Source organism: Penaeus monodon, chromosome 11 (assembly GCF_015228065.2).
Source record: "Penaeus monodon isolate SGIC_2016 chromosome 11, NSTDA_Pmon_1, whole genome shotgun sequence".
In the NCBI taxonomy this organism is placed as follows: domain Eukaryota; kingdom Metazoa; phylum Arthropoda; class Malacostraca; order Decapoda; family Penaeidae; genus Penaeus; species Penaeus monodon.
Genome location: NC_051396.1, coordinates 22,955,550 through 22,973,049, shown reverse-complemented (window position 1 = coordinate 22,973,049; position 17,500 = coordinate 22,955,550). Strand labels below are relative to the sequence as shown.

General features: G+C 40.5%; 1 protein-coding gene across 1 annotated transcript in view; it reads left to right on the top strand.

The window, feature by feature from the left end:
- Positions 1-10,036, top strand: part of LOC119578814 (bifunctional glutamate/proline--tRNA ligase-like) — a 12,124-nt gene extending 2,088 nt beyond the window's left edge. Inside the window, exons 2-6 of the mRNA XM_037926448.1 lie at positions 1,969-2,141; positions 2,315-2,471; positions 2,637-2,719; positions 5,011-5,250; positions 5,591-10,036. Coding sequence (XP_037782376.1) covers positions 1,969-2,141; positions 2,315-2,471; positions 2,637-2,719; positions 5,011-5,250; positions 5,591-9,934 — 4,997 coding nt within the window. The 3' untranslated portion in view covers positions 9,935-10,036. The remainder of the gene's footprint in view (positions 1-1,968; positions 2,142-2,314; positions 2,472-2,636; positions 2,720-5,010; positions 5,251-5,590) is intronic.
- Positions 10,037-17,500: the final 7,464 nt, after the last annotated feature.

The window sequence follows — 17,500 nt, the reverse complement described above, 5'->3', positions numbered from 1 at the left end:
CACTTGTTTACCCTTTTCCTTGATTTTTGGGAATATTTCCTGGTACCGTCCTGGCTAGTAATGTCTATAACAGTTTGATAATTATGATGTCTATAATATTAATATCAGCATCATTATTGATAACATAAAAAAAAAAAAAAAAAAAAAATCCTGCAAATCAGGAGAGTTCATGAGGTCTACTAATTTACTCCTCTGTGGTTATGCACTTGTGGAGCCATCTATGGACAGAGCAGTTTCGTAAAACAATACTACAGTGAACACTACATTTTCTCAGCAACATGAGGTTAACAGTGATTGTGGTGGTGGTGGTGATATTAATAATGAGTATGATGATAATAATGATAAGAATAATGAGTATGATGATGTTAATGATAGTAATGGTGATGATGATAATAAACTAACCATTAATAGTATTAAAAAAAAAAAAAGATACAATCATGGAAAAATCAGGAGAGGTCAGTTAGGCCTACAAATGGACTCCTTGGTGACCAAGTTCTTGAGGAACCATCAATGTTTAAACAAAATTCACAAAACAAAACTACAGTGGACATTACATGTACATATAACAATACCTTACTTTCTTTATAGATATTTTGTTTGCTTAAATAATAAAAAAATGAACACATGAAACTTGAAGTTATTGTTCTAATATCTTCTATGTTTTCAGTAGTATAGAAGATTATGGATAATCAATGATTAAAACTTTGTAAGTAAAATGTAACATGGTAGACATATCTATTATTTTGTCATGCTGAAAGTAACACTTGAATCATCATGAAGTATTTGTTTTTCTTGCTGTAAATTCATATACATCAAAGGTTGATATTACACACACATGCAGTGTGTTCATAAGTGTCATTTATAATGAAACTGATTTCTAAAACTATATGTAGTAGATTACATTTACTGAAGCTCTATATACTAGATTAATTTGTGAATGCTGTGTCAGTTCTTTTTTTTTTTCTTCTTCTTCTCTTTATAAACTTCAGTCAGTGAAAATATTTAATGGTTCATATCTTTACTGTTAATTTCATTAACCCTTTGCCGACGGATGGCATGTACGTACATGCCATGGCATGCCTGGACTATCTGCTGGGTGGCATGTACATACATGCCATGGTGCGCATGTTCCGTATTCCGGGGAATGTATGGCCATGTCATGAGTTTTTTGTTAAAATTACGGCAAAATATTATTTTTTTGCCACAAAAAATGTGATTAAGTAGCTTTTAACACTATTTCTCCCTATACTATGTATTTCATAAAGGCTTCTCGGGCTTCCGAGGTTAGTGTCTAAAATATTACGTCAGTAATCAACTACATTGGCCACAGATATTATATAGTATTGACAAAGTGAAGATGTAAAACCACATGAAAATACCAATATGTATTTTGGTAAAAAAGAAAAAAAAAGAAAAGAAAAAAGAAATCACATATTTTTAAAAACACTGAACATAAAATTATATCTTTATGGAAGTAATAATATAAAGCTGTTGAAACTGAAGTTAATCTTATAAAATAACTTGAAAAGAATGCAAAAGAAAATACAACAAAACCTACGGTTTCAACTCCATGATAACACACACTGCTTATTTTATTCAGACTATTGAGCGAATAATGATCAACTATGGAGTCTATATAACAACAAAAATATCCAGCAGTCTTGATTTAAATATGGCAAATAGAGACCTTAGAAAATAATAATACTGATAATACAACATAGGTTCTTAGTATTATGAAGAAAAGACAAGGGATGCTGGTATTGGGCATGAGCGGTCGCGCATGCTAGGGTGACGATATGAGCCGACAGCAGCGGGGCCCACGCCACTATGAATAGCACCCGTCGGCAAAGGGTTAATCTTGTATGTGGTGCTTGTTAGGATTTTAATCAATTATATTTATTTATTTATTTATTTATGTTATACCCACTATATGCAAGAGGAAAAGAAAATATATATTTCTTTTTGCAGGAGCACTCCTGACATGCTTCAAGGCTGGAATACAAGTTGAGTGGGGCAAGGACACCTGCCTGACACTTACAGAAAATGTCAGCATCTCATCATCACATGGCATATCTCGCCATGTGGCACGTGTCAACCCATCTCTCAACTTGTACCCATCTCACATTCTGCATCGCACAGAGGTACGGATAAGTACTCACATATTGTGTTAATATTATTATTGTTCTTATTATTAACTGTTTTGGTAAAATGAGTTTGTATTGGTAACTCAATAAATTTGATATAATACCTGGATCTTAATTGTTAATTTTTCTTCATTTTTTCTTTTACACCATTAAAATGTGTACCCTTGCAGGTAGATCACTGGCTGTCAACTGCCTCGGGCCCCCTTTCATGTGGGGGTGACATCAGCTCCACATTAAGCCAGATGGACAAGGCCTTGGCGCCTGCATCTGTGCTTGTTGGAAAGCAAGTCACTGTGGCTGACCTTGAAGTCTTCGCTGCTCTCTATAGTAAGATGTATTCTGTGAATTCAAATTCAGAAAAGTTTGGGTGATTTACATTAGATGTTCAAAATTTATGTCATGCTTTACAATGAGTATTGTAGAAGAATAATGTCATGTAGATATCAGATAAGTCCTCAGGGTTAATGTGCATTACTATGTATTTCTTTACAGAAAATGCAACCTGGAGATCACTTGTCAGCAATAACAAAGCATCAACACATGTGCTACGTTGGTACAACTCCACAGAAACTCAGGTAGAGAACAACTTCATTTTTTTTATATTTCATGATTCTCTATCTCTTGTTACTTTCATTTTTTCTTCCAAAGTTTCTCAAGATAAATAATTTTTAGCTTGATCAAACTCAGGAATCAGACATAGGTCATGGATTACCTAGACCTAAGCATGATGTATGGCAAGGTAGGAGAGCAAGAGTTTAAATGTCTTTGGCTACACCTGGCTCTATTTTCCTAGGACTAGTGAGCATCTTACAATGTATGATCTTTGAAGTTTGCTAAATATTTTGCTTGTAACATCAGTACAGGTAACCCTTGTTACCTGCTCATTAAGGGAACCATACTGTGTATTGGGGGGTTTTGTATTGAGAGAATGGAAACTTGCTTAAATAATTTTTGAATACCTGTGCATCTAAAGAATTACCCATGAGTTGATATAAGATACCATGAAATTAGATTAAGCTAATGTGTCAACTAAGCAGTTAGTTGACATGTTAGCTTTTAAAAAGTTAGTAGAATTTCCATCAGAATAATTCTTGTCCTCTATTGTGACCTTAGTTTTATTTTTAACAAATTTTATGCAGAAATAAATATGTATTTCTTTTTTTAAGGAAATTAAAGCAAATATTTACAAAAACCCATAGTGCTTGTGTGTCTTCTTGATAATTTGCTTTCTAGATAAAAACTTTTTCAAAGGTTAGTAATCAGACTATTTGTTTAATATTTATAATTATTTATTTATTAGATTATTCATATATGCCAAATGATAAATAATTCATACATGTAGTTGGGTTGACAACATTCTTACGAAGTCTGAATTATTGTGGAAACTGAGGTCATTTCTATTATCTCTTTCCTCTCCTCTCCTCTCTCTCTCCCTCACCCTCTTCCTATGTCTCCTTCCCCTCTCCCTCTCTCTCGCCTTCTCTTTCTCCCTCACCCTCTCCTCCTGTCTCTCATGTCTCCTCTTGTCTCTCTTTCTCCTCTCCTGTCTCTCTTTCTCCTCTCCTCCTGTCTCTCTTTTTCCTCTCCTCCTGTCTCTCTTTTTCCTCTCCTCCTGTCTCTCTTTCTCCTCTCCTCCTCTCCTCACCTTCTCTCTCCTTCTCCTCCTCTCCCTTTCTCTCCTCCTCTCTCTCCCACTCCTTCTCTCCCTCCCTCCCTCTCTCTCTCTCCCCCCTATCTCCCTCCCTCCCTCCCTCCCTCTCTCTCCTCCTCTCCCTCCCTCTCCTCCCTCTCCCCCTCTCCCTCTCCCTCTCCCTCTCCCTTTCCCTTTCCCTTTCCCTTTCCCTTTCTCTTTCCCTTTCCCAGAAATAGACTTCTGTATATGCCATATTGCAGGTACAGAACCCTATTATAATGGCTTTGCAGGGGTAGTAATACTGATAAAACGGCGTGACTCTTTATTAGTAAGAGTACAGCACAGTAAAGGAACACATGAGACGATGTTTATAGGTAAAGCGGTATGCGGGGTCACGTGTTAGGTCAACCCGCCCGGAGGGGGAGAGCTAGGCCGACCTTACCACGCTGGGCGCTAAGAACGAACTGTCGGGTCAGATGAGGTCAGATAACATCATCATCTAAACCCTCGCTGAGTCAAAGGTTCTTATTTGGGATTTGGAACCACATGGTCCGTTGGTAACAGAAATAGACTTATGTATATGCCATACTCTCTCTCTCTCTCTCTCTCTCTCTCTCTCTCTCTCTCTATGTCTCTCTCTCTCTCTCTATGTCTCTCTCTCTCTCTATGTCTCTCTCTCTCTCTCTCTCTCTCTCTCTCTCTCTATGTCTCTCTCTCTCTCTATGTCTCTCTCTCTCTCTATGTCTCTCTCTCTCTCTCTCTATGTCTCTCTCTCTCTCTCTCTATGTCTCTCTCTCTCTCTTCTATCTCTGTCTCTGCTCTCTTCTCTGTCTCTTCTCTCTCTCTTCTCTCTCTTCTCTCTGGTCTCTCTTGTCTCTCTCTTCTCTCTCTCTCTCTCTCTCTCTCAAAAACAAAAACTCTCTCTCTCTCTCTCTCTCTCCTCTCCCTCTCTCTTTCCTCTCCTCTCTCCATCTCTCTCCTCTCCTCTCCTCTCCTCTCCATCTTTATCAGATCTTACCATGATCATCTCTTGTATGATGAGTATATGTCGTACTAGCAATTATTGATTTATATTGAAAACTTAATTCTGGACTAGGTATTAGTGCTTTGTTTGTCTGATCTTTGCAGTTATTACTGTATATCCAAAAATAATAGATCTAGATAATTGGTATTTAAAGCACCTACATTTATTTATTAACCTCTTGATAAAGTGCAACAACCTTTGACCCCCAGGTTTCTGAGTGCATCTCATCACTACCAGAAGAGGTTAGGAATGCCCTCATTCCAGTGGCTAAGGTGCAATCCACTTCCTCACCTGTTAAGAAACCTGAAGAAGGGGGCAAGTTTGTAGAGCTTCCAGGTGCTAAGATGGGGGAAGTTGTGGTGCGATTTCCCCCTGAAGCAAGTGGGTATTTGCACATTGGACATGCTAAGGCTGCTCTTCTCAACCAGTACTATCAGTTGGCATTTAAGGTTTGTGGTTGTGATTTCTTTTTTTTTTATTTTTATAGAAAGTGTGATTTTTTTCCTTGAATGAGAAATGTTTATAGATTAAAACTTAAGTAATATTTACAAAATTTATAACACTGTGAGATACCTTCTCAAAATATAAAGTATAAAAGTTTATAGTATTTTTTTTTGAAAAAAAGTAAATTAATGAAATTGATTTGTGAATATTGGTTAGTATAAACAATCTAAGTGATTTTAAAAGAAAGAAATGCCTAAATATTTAACATGGATCAAGCAAGTGCACACACATATTGATGTTTGTTTATTTGATTATTTATCCTGTTTTTGTTTTTTTTCTTCCCAGGGAAAACTGGTCATGAGATTTGATGACACGAATCCTGCAAAGGAGAAAGAGCACTATGAAAAGGTTATTCTGGAGGATGTTGATCTGCTAGAGATCAAACCTGACATATTTTCTCATACTTCAGATCATTTTGATTTGCTTATTCAGCTGTGTGAGAAACTGCTGAGAGAAGGCCATGCTTATTGTGATGATACTGATGCTGAAACCATGAAGAAGGAACGTGAAGAGAGAAAGGAAAGCAAGAATTACAACAATTCTGTTGAGAAAAATCTCAGCATGTGGGAGGAAATGAAGAAGGGCACAGAGTATGGACAGACATGCTGTGTTCGCGCAAGGATTGACATGAAGAGCAACAATGGATGTATGCGTGACCCCACAATCTACCGCTGCAAGAATGAGACTCACCCAAAGACAGGTGATAAGTATAAGGTGTACCCAACATATGATTTTGCTTGCCCAGTTGTGGATAGTGTTGAAGGTGTCACACATGCTCTGAGGACAACAGAATACCATGATCGTGATGACCAGTACTTCTGGTTCATTGAAAAGTTGGGATTAAGACCATTGCACATCTATGAATATTCGCGCCTAAACATGAACAACACTGTTCTGTCCAAGCGTAAACTTACATGGTTTGTGGATGAAGGATATGTTGATGGTTGGGATGATCCAAGGTTCCCAACTGTGAGGGGTATTTTAAGAAGAGGCATGACAGTCCAGGGTCTGAAAGATTTTATTATTGCACAGGGATCATCCCGATCAGTGGTCAACATGGAATGGGACAAAATATGGGCATTCAACAAAAAAGTTATTGATCGTATTGCCCCACGCTACACAGCACTACAAGGAGATCTTGTTCCAGTAAATATTGCAGGAGTTAAAGAGGAGTCTACTGTGGCCCAAAAGCACCCTAAGGATCCATCCATTGGCAGCAAAACAGTGTGGCGTGGACCACGTGTTCTTGTTGAATCTGTTGATGTTGCGGAACTCAAGGAAGGGGAGAATGCTACTTTCATTAACTGGGGCAACATCACTATTAAAAAAATTCATACTGTTAATGGCAAAATAGAGTCTGTAGATGCTGTGGCTGACCTTAGTAATGAAGATTTCAGGAAGACCTTGAAACTGACTTGGTTAGCTGACACAGATAAGACCACCCTTACTCCAGTTGTCTGTGTGTACTTTGATCATCTTGTCAACAAGAGTGTGTTGGGGAAGGATGAAAACTTTAAGGACTTCATTGGCCAGAACACACGTGCTGAGGTCAAGATGATTGGAGATGATGAGTTGAAGAATCTTAAAGTTGGAGAGATCATCCAGCTGCAGAGGAAGGGCTTCTTCCGTGTAGATGAGGCGTACAAACCAGCTAGTCTCAGTAGCTGCCAGGAGAAACCTGTTGTCCTGTTCTCCATTCCTGATGGCCATTCCAAGGATATGGCAACTGCATCCTCTGTTAAGAAACTGGCTAAAATGAGTGACAAGGAAAAGAGCAAGAGTGCACAAGGTAAGAAGGCAGAGAAGAGTCCACAGGAGGAAGTCAAACCAGTGGTTGGAACAGCTAGTATTAGTGGAGGGGCAGACCTGCTCAATAAGATTAAAGAGCAAGGTGATAAGATTAGACAGATGAAGAGCAACAAAGCAGACAAGAATGTTGTTATGGCTGAAGTAGAGGTTTTGAAAAAGTTGAAAAAGGAATTTCATGATGTAACTGGCATTGAGTGGAAACCTGATGTAGTACTTCCATCTTCTCCAGAAAGTTCTGCACCTGTTGGTGGACAGTCTGCCCAGGCAGTTCATGCGCAGATCAAAGAGCAGGGTGACAAAGTTCGTGAAATGAAGACCAACAAAGCTGATAAAGAATCCATCAAGCAAGCAGTTGATGTGTTGTTAGAACTAAAGAAACAATTCAAGATGGTAACTAATGTTGACTGGAAACCTGACATTGACATATCTCAGTTTGCAACCAAAGCTGCTGCCCCTGCTTCAGCTCCAGCTCCAGCTCCAGCTCCAGCTCCAATTACAGGTGGTGGAAACCAAGCTCTAGAACTTCACAATAAGATTAAGACTCAAGGTGAGAAGGTCAGGACTCTGAAAGCTAGTAAAGCTGATAAGGATGCCATTAAAGCTGAAGTTGATGTTCTTTTAAGCCTGAAGAAAGATTTCAAAAATGCAACCAATATTGACTGGAAGCCTGACATTGATGTCTCACAGTTTGCTGGTACAGCAAATGCTGTGCCATCAAGCACTGCTGCAGCTTCAGGAGTAGGGAGTGCTGCTTTGGATCTTCACAACAAAATTAAGACACAAGGGGATAATGTGAGAGCGTTAAAGGCAAGTAAAGCCGAGAAAGATGTTATAAAGAAAGCAGTGGATGAGCTGTTAGCCTTAAAGCAACAATTTAAAGATTGTGTAAATGTTGAATGGAAACCAGACATTGATATTTCACAGTTTGCTGGCTCACTGTTCTCAGATAAGAGCACGTCAGGGAAAGGGGGACAGGCCCTTGCAATCCATAATCAGATCAAATCTCAGGGTGACAAAGTTCGAGAGTTGAAGGCGAGCAAGGCAGATAAGGACAAGATTAAGGGTGAAGTTGATGTACTTTTGTCACTTAAAGCACAGTTTAAAGAGGCAAGTGGGCTGGATTGGAAACCTGAAATAGATTTATCTCAGTTTGCTGAAGCAGCATCAGCCCCAGGTGCTGGAGCCACAACGGCTACTCCTGCTGGTGCTAAGGTTGCAGCTACACCAAGTGCAGGTAGAAAATCAAAGGAAAAGTCACCAACTAAGACCTCCAAGGCAGCTGCAAAGCAAGATGATAATTCTATGAAGAAACAGACTAGGTTAGGCCTAGAAGCTAAGAAGGAAGAAAATCTTTCTGATTGGTATTCTCAGGTCATCACAAAGTCAGAGATGATTGAATACTACAATGTCTCAGGATGTTACATTTTGAGGCCTTGGTCATATGCCATTTGGGACTTCATTAAAGATTTCTTTGACAAAAAGATCAAGGACTTGGGTGTGGAGAATTCATATTTCCCTATCTTTGTCTCTCGTGATGCCTTAGAAAAGGAGAAGACCCATATTGCAGACTTCTCGCCTGAGGTAGCTTGGGTAACAAGGTCAGGATCAAGTGAAATGGCAGAACCTGTTGCCATCCGTCCCACTTCTGAGACTGTCATGTATCCAGCTTTTGCTAAGTGGATCCAGTCTCATCGTGATCTACCGATGCGTCTCAATCAGTGGAATAATGTTGTACGCTGGGAGTTCAAACAACCCACACCTTTCTTAAGGACTCGTGAGTTCCTGTGGCAGGAGGGACACTCTGCCTTTGCGTCTAAACCGGAAGCTGAGGAGGAGGTTTACCAGATTCTAGATTTCTACACCCAGGTCTATGAAGAATTGTTGGCTGTACCTGTTGTAAGAGGCAAGAAGACAGAGAAAGAGAAATTTGCTGGAGGTGACTTCACCACAACCACAGAGGCTTTTATTTCTGCAAGTGGTAGAGCAATTCAAGGAGCTACGTCTCATCATTTGGGACAAAACTTCTCTAAAATGTTTGAGATAGTATTTGAAGATCCCGAGACAAAGCAGAAAAAATATGTTTACCAAAATAGCTGGGGTCTTACAACTCGTACCATTGGTGTGATGGTAATGGTTCATGGTGACAATAAGGGATTAGTGCTACCCCCAAGAGTTGCCACCGTTCAGGCAGTTATCATGCCTGTTGGAATCACAGCCAAGTCCACAGAAGATGATAAGACCAACCTGATTGCAGCTTGTCAGAAACTGGTAGAAGACCTGAAGGTTTGTGGAGTTCGAGCACGCTGTGACATGCGGGACAATGTGACTCCAGCGTGGAAGTTCAACCACTGGGAGTTAAAAGGTGTTCCTCTGAGACTGGAACTTGGCCCGCGAGAAGTGGCAGCAGGCGAGGTTTTTGCGGTGCGTCGTGACACAGGGGAGAAGAAGGCTGTGAGCCGTGCAACTGCTGGGCAGGAAATCAATGCACTACTTGATAATATCCAGTCAAGCCTCTTTAACCGAGCAAAGGCAGATCTTGATTCCCATAAGATTCAGGTAACCTCTTGGAATGAATTCACTGGCAATCTGGACAAGGGTAATATCTTACTTGCACCCTTCTGCGGCCGTGAAGAATGTGAAGATGCCATCAAGAAGGATTCTGCTCGAGAGGAAGCAGTTGAGCCAGGAGCACCAGCAATGGGTGCAAAGGGGCTCTGCATTCCTTTTGAACAGCCGGGTGATGTGAGTGGCCTCTCGTGTATCTACCCCTCTTGCAAGGAAAAGCCACAGGCATATACCCTGTTTGGTCGGTCATATTAAACACTGGCCCATGTTCAACAGAATTTTTGTCATGTCTTTTCATAATTCATAACTTGAATATTTTATGTACTGATTCGATATGAAATATATTATAAAGGAATACTTTGTTGTATTTTTATTCATTTTTTGAGGGAACTTTGCCAACAATGAAGCTCACATGGTATGCAAAAGCAAAGTTACAGAACTATATATGTATAATACTCCTGTGGGAAAAATGTTTGTATATATTACTTACGAAGATTTAAGAAGGAAGAAAATTGTAAAAATAACTCGTTCATTATTTTAATTTGTTATATTGTGTATAATGTCCATGATACCGTATGACAAAAATTGTAACATTGTTACAGACCTAATACACATTGTTCAAATACTTACCCAACCCTTGGTAATCCAATTCAGATTGTTGTCTGATGGATAAAGTGCAAAGCCAACCTGGCTGTATGTAGTGGATATTCTGTTAAAGTCTGCAGGAAACCATCATGGTTTATATATTAAACTGATACTAAATTGGATGTTTAAGCAGTTACGACATAAACTAATTGAATTTGTGAAAAAAAGGCACAAGGCCATAATATTCACTTACACTTCTGTGAAAGTTTTTGCATGATATTGTAAACATATAATTAAACCTTATCACCCCCTTATCCTCTCCTCTGTGAGTAGAATTGTCATAATCAGAATCTTTACATGCTCAAATATCAATACAAGCTAGCTTAAAGGTTTTAAAAGTCGCAAGGAAATCAACCCCAACTTCAGCTGAAGATTAATGATGTAATCATCACAGACCAAAAAGATGTACCAACAAATCGACCAAATCCAAGGCAGAAATCTCTGTCTTGGATACACAGATGGTTCGAAGTCAAAGGAATGCGTAGTCTGTTGTGGTTAGCAACGAGAAGAATGAAGCCGGGAGTCTCCGGGAGTCTACTACCCACAGCCTCAATTTCTACATCAGAATTGTAAGCTATTCTTGCTGCTGTAAAAATGTCAAAGGACATTGGAAGTCAATCCTTTGTTGGATATAGTGATTCTTGCATTTCACTGCAGGCAGTCAAAAGATTAATCTTGCCAGTATTGAGGGAAGTGAATGGCTATTAGTTCTATAAAGTGCATTGATTTCCTGACTGGGTCCCTTATGTCAGCATTCATGGAAAAATGAGAGCACACCAAGAATCCAAGGCCACACTTGCTTGGCCTAGTAATGCCATATTTTCCCTTCCACATAGTGACTTAAAACCCATCATAAAGACTTTCCAAATATACGGACTGGTTAGTGGAGACTCGCCACTAATAAACTGCTATAAATTATTGAATTCTTGGTAGATAGATATTTGACATATCTCAGTTCTGGAGGAATACAGGAAATGATTTTGCTAAGAACTAATGATCTATCATATTTTAACAAAACAGATTCTGGAAGAAGATTTTGCTTTTACATGTAGAAAAACCTCTTCAGTGTTATCAATTTACAATTCAGCACAAATGGTATTCTTTGATCATGATAATGTTTCATGTTTACTTCATAATAATTGTACTATGAGTGCATGGTGTAGTCCTCTAGATTTCCTAGCACCTTTTAAGATTTAGGCCATCTAGGTCCCTGTAGAGGAGTCAACAAAGAGACTCAAGAAAACTGATGATGACTTGGCAATATGATGAATATGAATGGAACTCTTCTTTGAACACAAGTGGTTGGTATTGGAAGGCAACCCAGATTGACCAAAAATACTTGAGTATCTTCAGTGCCAGGTCTGATCTTAATGGACCAAAGACCCTGAAAGTGGTGGAAATCTTATGTATATACAAGCAGTAGCCCTGGAAGAAGCCCTGAAGGGATGACACGCCCTCCCTTTGTTGGGCTTGGTGGTGGGTCAGGGAACAGTTTGGATGAAACTCAAGATCTTATGGATATTCCTTTTTCTTCCTCAACCCAGGGAGTGGATTCTCCCAAAGAAATTAAAAGCCCAATGATAACTGAACTGAAAATGAACTTGACTGTCCAAATCCAGACAACCCTCCATTTGCAGATCAGAACTTTGTAAATAGACTATATCTCAATGAGTCCATAAATTCCTAGATGTAGAATTTGTTAAGGATACTGATAATCTCTCAATCTTTAGAATAAATAGATTGTAAAATGCTGTGGTGGCAACCCAAAAAAGATCTTACAGCTTAAAGATAAAACCTAGTTCAAGTACCAAATGCCCAGCAAGTTGTGAAACTACTTGATCTAAAAGAAACTGATGGAGTAGAGGAAGTATTTTATGAATATGTTTAAAGGAGTGGTCTTCAATAAGAAACTGCTGAAACACTCTGAAGAAACACTTAAGAATGAAATGGCAGACCAAGGAGTAAATGAGGTAAAATGCATCAGGAAAAAGGGAATATATGGATTAGTAGTACACCAATTTAGAGCGTCGGACTCAAGACTATCATGACGGCAATCTGAATTCGAGGGTTCGAGTCACCGACCGCCGCGTTGTTCCTTGGGCAAGGAACTTCACCTTGATTGCCTACCTAGCCACTGGGTGGCCAAGCCAGCCCAAGTCAAGTGCTGGTCCTAAGCCCGGATAAAATAGAGAAAAAGATTACCTAAAAAAAAAAAAAAGGTACCACCGGCACGGAACTGGGGACCCTACCACGTACTCACTCCAAGAGCATCACAACATGAAAACTACAGTTAAGTATCGTGCTGTGACCACGGCGGCTCAGACCTGAACCTACCGTTAAAAGAAGAAGAGTACACCAATGTTAATCCTTTCTTTTGATAAAGACAAGCTCCTAGATAAAAACTTGGTATGTGATGGATGTTATGACCTATGTTCCCCCTCTATAATGATGCTTCAAATGCTAGATATCTATGTAAATTGTGGAAACACCAAATTTAAAGAACACACCTGTAGCACCATTAAATGTACCAGTGGCCTCAGACAAGTCCTGTGATTTTTACAAACTAAAGAAAGATTGTAACAATCAAAGAAAAACAGAAGTTTTCCTGTGCTGCAGCAAGGAGGATGACATGCCAGAAGAACATTCATCCTGGAAAAATTAGCAAGGATAATGAAATCAACGGTACAGTAGAAAAAAAAGCTCAAATGTAGAATTTCACTGAACACTAGATCAGCCTCAATTCTCCCAGGTCTCAGAAGGCAGACAGAATTCTCATGACCATGATCCTACATCATCATCAGCTGAGAAGCAAATACAGACATCACAACAAAAAACTTTTGAAACTAGGTAGCCCCAAGAACAAAGAAAACCCAGAAAAAAGAGAAAGAAAAATATGTCCACCTAATGAACCAGCTCAGCACAGGCTAACCAAAAGACATCATAATCAGCACTAAATATCTCAATGGCCACTCAAGAGGCTTCAGCACTATCTACTCAAAACATATCAGACATACCAACTTCAAAAACAGTACCAAAAGTAACTCCAGAAGCAAAGGTAGCCGTACCAACTGAAATACCAACTATCCCTAACATCACTAAGAATATGAATTCCACCACCTCAGATCGATTACCAGGAACTATAAAAAGACCATCTGCACTGTAAAACCTGCAACAAAAGCACCTAAGGTTTTTGGTCAAGCTCCAGGAAGCACAGGGAGAAATGCCAGCACTTTGAGAAGGACATCCTCTCTCTCTGTAAACAAGAATGAGAAACCCCAAGGAATTGCTAATATGACCAAAGCTGGGGAAAGCACAAAACAATCCCCCCTAAACTCTCAAGAAAACATTGAGATGGACTCTAAAACTAAAAGAAAAAGGGACTCACCTCCAAATCTCCTCCATGAAATTCAGCAAAGGAACAAGCCCTCCCACCACAAACCACTTCACAGATGAAGGCAGTAAGAGTAGAATTGACTAGGCAATACACCATAGCATCAGTATACTTGCCTCCACATGACAGGCAAAGCATACAGGAATTAAAAATAATAACTACAACTACCCTCCCCATTCCTGATCTTAGGAGATTTCAACGGCCATCATCATCTGTAGGGAGACAAACAACTCAAGAGGTAATGCCCTAGAATATGTCTTCTTAGAGACGGGTAGTGTTCACACTGACCAACGTACCCATTTCCACATACAGAATAGAATGCTATCCAACATTTGATTTATTCATAAGCTCAGCCAATGCTGAACTAGCTTTTACATGGGAAGCAATGGAAAATCAACACAGAAGTGTCCACTTTCCAATACTACTAAAGAAAGTAGATGGAGTCTTGCATAATGGGAATTTTAAGATGGAGAATCAAACATGCAGACTGGAATCTCTATCAAAATCTTGCACATATGCAGATCCCAATAGAAGAATTTATATCTATACAAGAAACTGTCGACCACTTAAATAGGATTCACTTGGCAGCAGGATAAGCAATTTCTGGAAGTGCAGATCACTCGTGGACCCCAGTGCCATGGTGGACAGAAGAATGTTAAGAAGTAGTGAGAGCAAGGAAAGTTGACTTAAACAACTTCCAAGTGATACCACTCATTTATTATAAGAAAATGCAAGCAAAAATGAGATGGGTGCTGAAAGAGGCCAGATGAACATCATAGATGCAATACTGATTATCCACCAAGGCATCCACGTCAATACCAGTAGTAAGAGAAATCCAGGACTGGCATCATCATGGAAAAAGATCATCCTGTGCTGGGTACCAGCTCATGTTGGCATCTCTGGAAATGAACTAGCAGATGAAAAGCCAAAGCTGCTGCTTCCCTTCCCACTGCCTTTGATTTCCCTCTTCCAGACCTGAAGCCCCAGATCAGAGAATCATGAAGACAGAAGTGGAGAATGGTTAATGGTTAATGGTTAAAAGCAAGAGAAATGTGCTAGACATCTAAGGTCATGTAGCACTATAGTTAATGTTAGGGAAGGGTGGTTGAGTTAGTGATTAGTTGTCTAAGCTGGGCAAAGAAATTGGTGAGTGAAAGGGTTAGAGGCGGGTGTGGTAAGGAGTTAGATTAGATGGAGGATATTTATGCGTTTGAGGAAAGAGAATAGGTTGTTGAAACAGAAAGTGTGGGATTCTGTAAAGATGTCTGATAGGTTGGGAGGTCGGTGAAGGGAGGATAGGTGGGGGAAAGCAGAGGTTAGTATGGACGAGACATAAAGGGAATGTGGGGAAGAAGAAGGGATGGGCTGTGTTGGGAGGGGTTAGGAGGATAGGGTGTAGGGGGGATATCGTTAGGAGGAGGATGGATATCAGCAGTTACTTGGAGTGTGAAAGGAGCAGGAGTTGTAATATTTGGAGGTTGAGTGTCAGTTTTCATTAAGTAATCTTGAATATTTTCAATAGTTTCTTCTGAGGAGTTGGTTGGGGAGTTTTGGGGGATAAAGGATTTCTTGTGAGGGGGGGAAGAAAGGATTGGTGTCTCAAGCGTAGGGGCAAAGGAAGGTGGAGGTGTTTGTGTGGTAGGGGAAGAGGGGGTGGAACGTTTGTTCTGTCTGTTACGGGTAGTGCGAGGAGGGAGAGGGGAAGGTGTTGGGGTTGTAGTGGTGATTGAAGTATCTGTAGTAGAGATTGGAGTGTCTGGGTTTAGGATGGCAAAAGAGTTTGACTGGGGAAGGTAGGTAGAAGAGGGGGAGTTAGATGTAGGGGGGGTGGGTTTAGGAGAATTGGTAGAATGAGCAGTATTACTGGAGTAAGGAGTAAGAGAGAAACCACGTCGACATGCTTCCTGTCTGGCTTCACGTAGTGTGAGTCCAAGTTTGAATCTGAGAGTTGCTACCTCAGACTCAAACTTGTAGGTGGGACAGCCCCTATAAAATACATTATGGGGGCTGCCACAGTTGGCACATGTGCGTGATTGTGCAGAGCAGTTAGATCGGGTATGGCCAGGTTGGGCACATAGTGGGCATCTGGCTGTGGAACGGCAATGTTTGGCTGGGTGTCCTAGATGCTAACAATTTTGGCACTGACGTGGAGGAGGTTGGTATGGACGAACAGGGAGGGATTCTCCTCCTATGTAGACGTTAAAGGGAAGGTCATGTCTACGGAAGGTAATTTTGGCTATGTTAGTGGGTTTCTTTCGATGACCTCTGGGGGGAATGGAGTAGCATTGTACTGATGTTGCATCATAGTCTGTGAGACAGGCAAGTAGGTCTTCTCCACAGTCTGACCAATCTTTGTCATAGATTGGGCAATTTGCTGGGGAGATTGAAACTGTTCCGGTGCAAGTATTGAGGGTTGGATGGGGTTCTGCAAGGATGGGGTTACCATATAGGTCAGTTAGTTATGTTAATGCTATAGCTTGGTTTTCGGATGTTACTGTGACAAGACGGGAGCGGTCGGGTCGGCTACGGAAAGAGACTTTACCTACTTGTTTTTGGAGACATTGTTGGAAGAGAAGGGTGTTGTCAGAGTAGGGAGCTGTGGGAGGGATCACGAAAAATCGGTCCCATTTGGCTGCGCTAAAGAGAGTATTCAAGATTGTTGTAGAGATAGGGGTAGAACGCTAAGAAGGGCGGGTGGAGTAGTGTTCAGGGAGGTAGTGTTATGGAGAGGTGGGCAATAAGGCTGTAAGGTATTAATAAGGGAGGATGGGGTGGTTGATGTTGGAGGTTGTGGGGATAGAGGTGTTAAAGTTGAGCATGCTGGAAGAGTGGAAATGTTCCTTAAGGGTTGATTGTTGGCTACTGTACTAGTAGGCATTGATGAGGGGGTAGTTATTGCAGTGTTCGGAGCTGTGGTCAAAGGAGAGCCTGGGGTCAGGGAATCGGGTGGGTTTACATCGTTGGGGCTATTTGATAAAGGGGCAAGCCTCATTGCCCCTAATAGTGGGGATATGTTTTCATTACTGGCCATGGTAAGCCTGGGTTATGTTGGGGATAAAAACAGTCCACCCCTCAGGGTCCCCTTGAGGGGTAAGGGCTAGGTAACTAAATCAGGGGAATACCGTGCCCATGGCTCCCTCAGGCTGTTCAGGACTGGCACAAAGTCAGCCTTTCATCCTTTCAGCACGGCTCTCACACCTTAGGAGGTGGATAGCAGAAGGGTTTGGTGAAGGGACAGAAACGAAAAGTGGGAAGGAAAAAAAGACCATGCAAAATTAGTTGAGTCGAGGGCTGAGTCCCAAGGTTGGGGAGTTCCCCATCATTGGGTCCCAGTCTCCGCCTCCTAAGCCCCCCCACGACAACAACGGGCAAGGGATTGGGGGGGCAGAAGTGGAGAAACCAATGGAAAAATATATCCTCTAATAAATTGAGAACTATTAAAGATATTGGTATCTGATCACAAGTTCCAACGTGAACAGAAAAGTAGTAGTGCTAATGAGAATCAGAACAGGGCACACGAGATTAACACATGATTGGCTGGTGCTAGGAACCAATGACTATAGCCCACATTATTGAAACTTGTAAAATCTATGAGGAAGCATGGGATAGATATGTACAAAGACCATTTATTAAAAAAATATTTTGAGAGATGATTATGATTCTGTTCATAATTTTTTGAAGTTCCTAATAGAAAGTAATCTATTTTATGAAATACAAATAATCATTAGTTTTCAAGGTTTAATAATTTCAGATACAAAAATATAACTGAATATGCTGGTAATGAT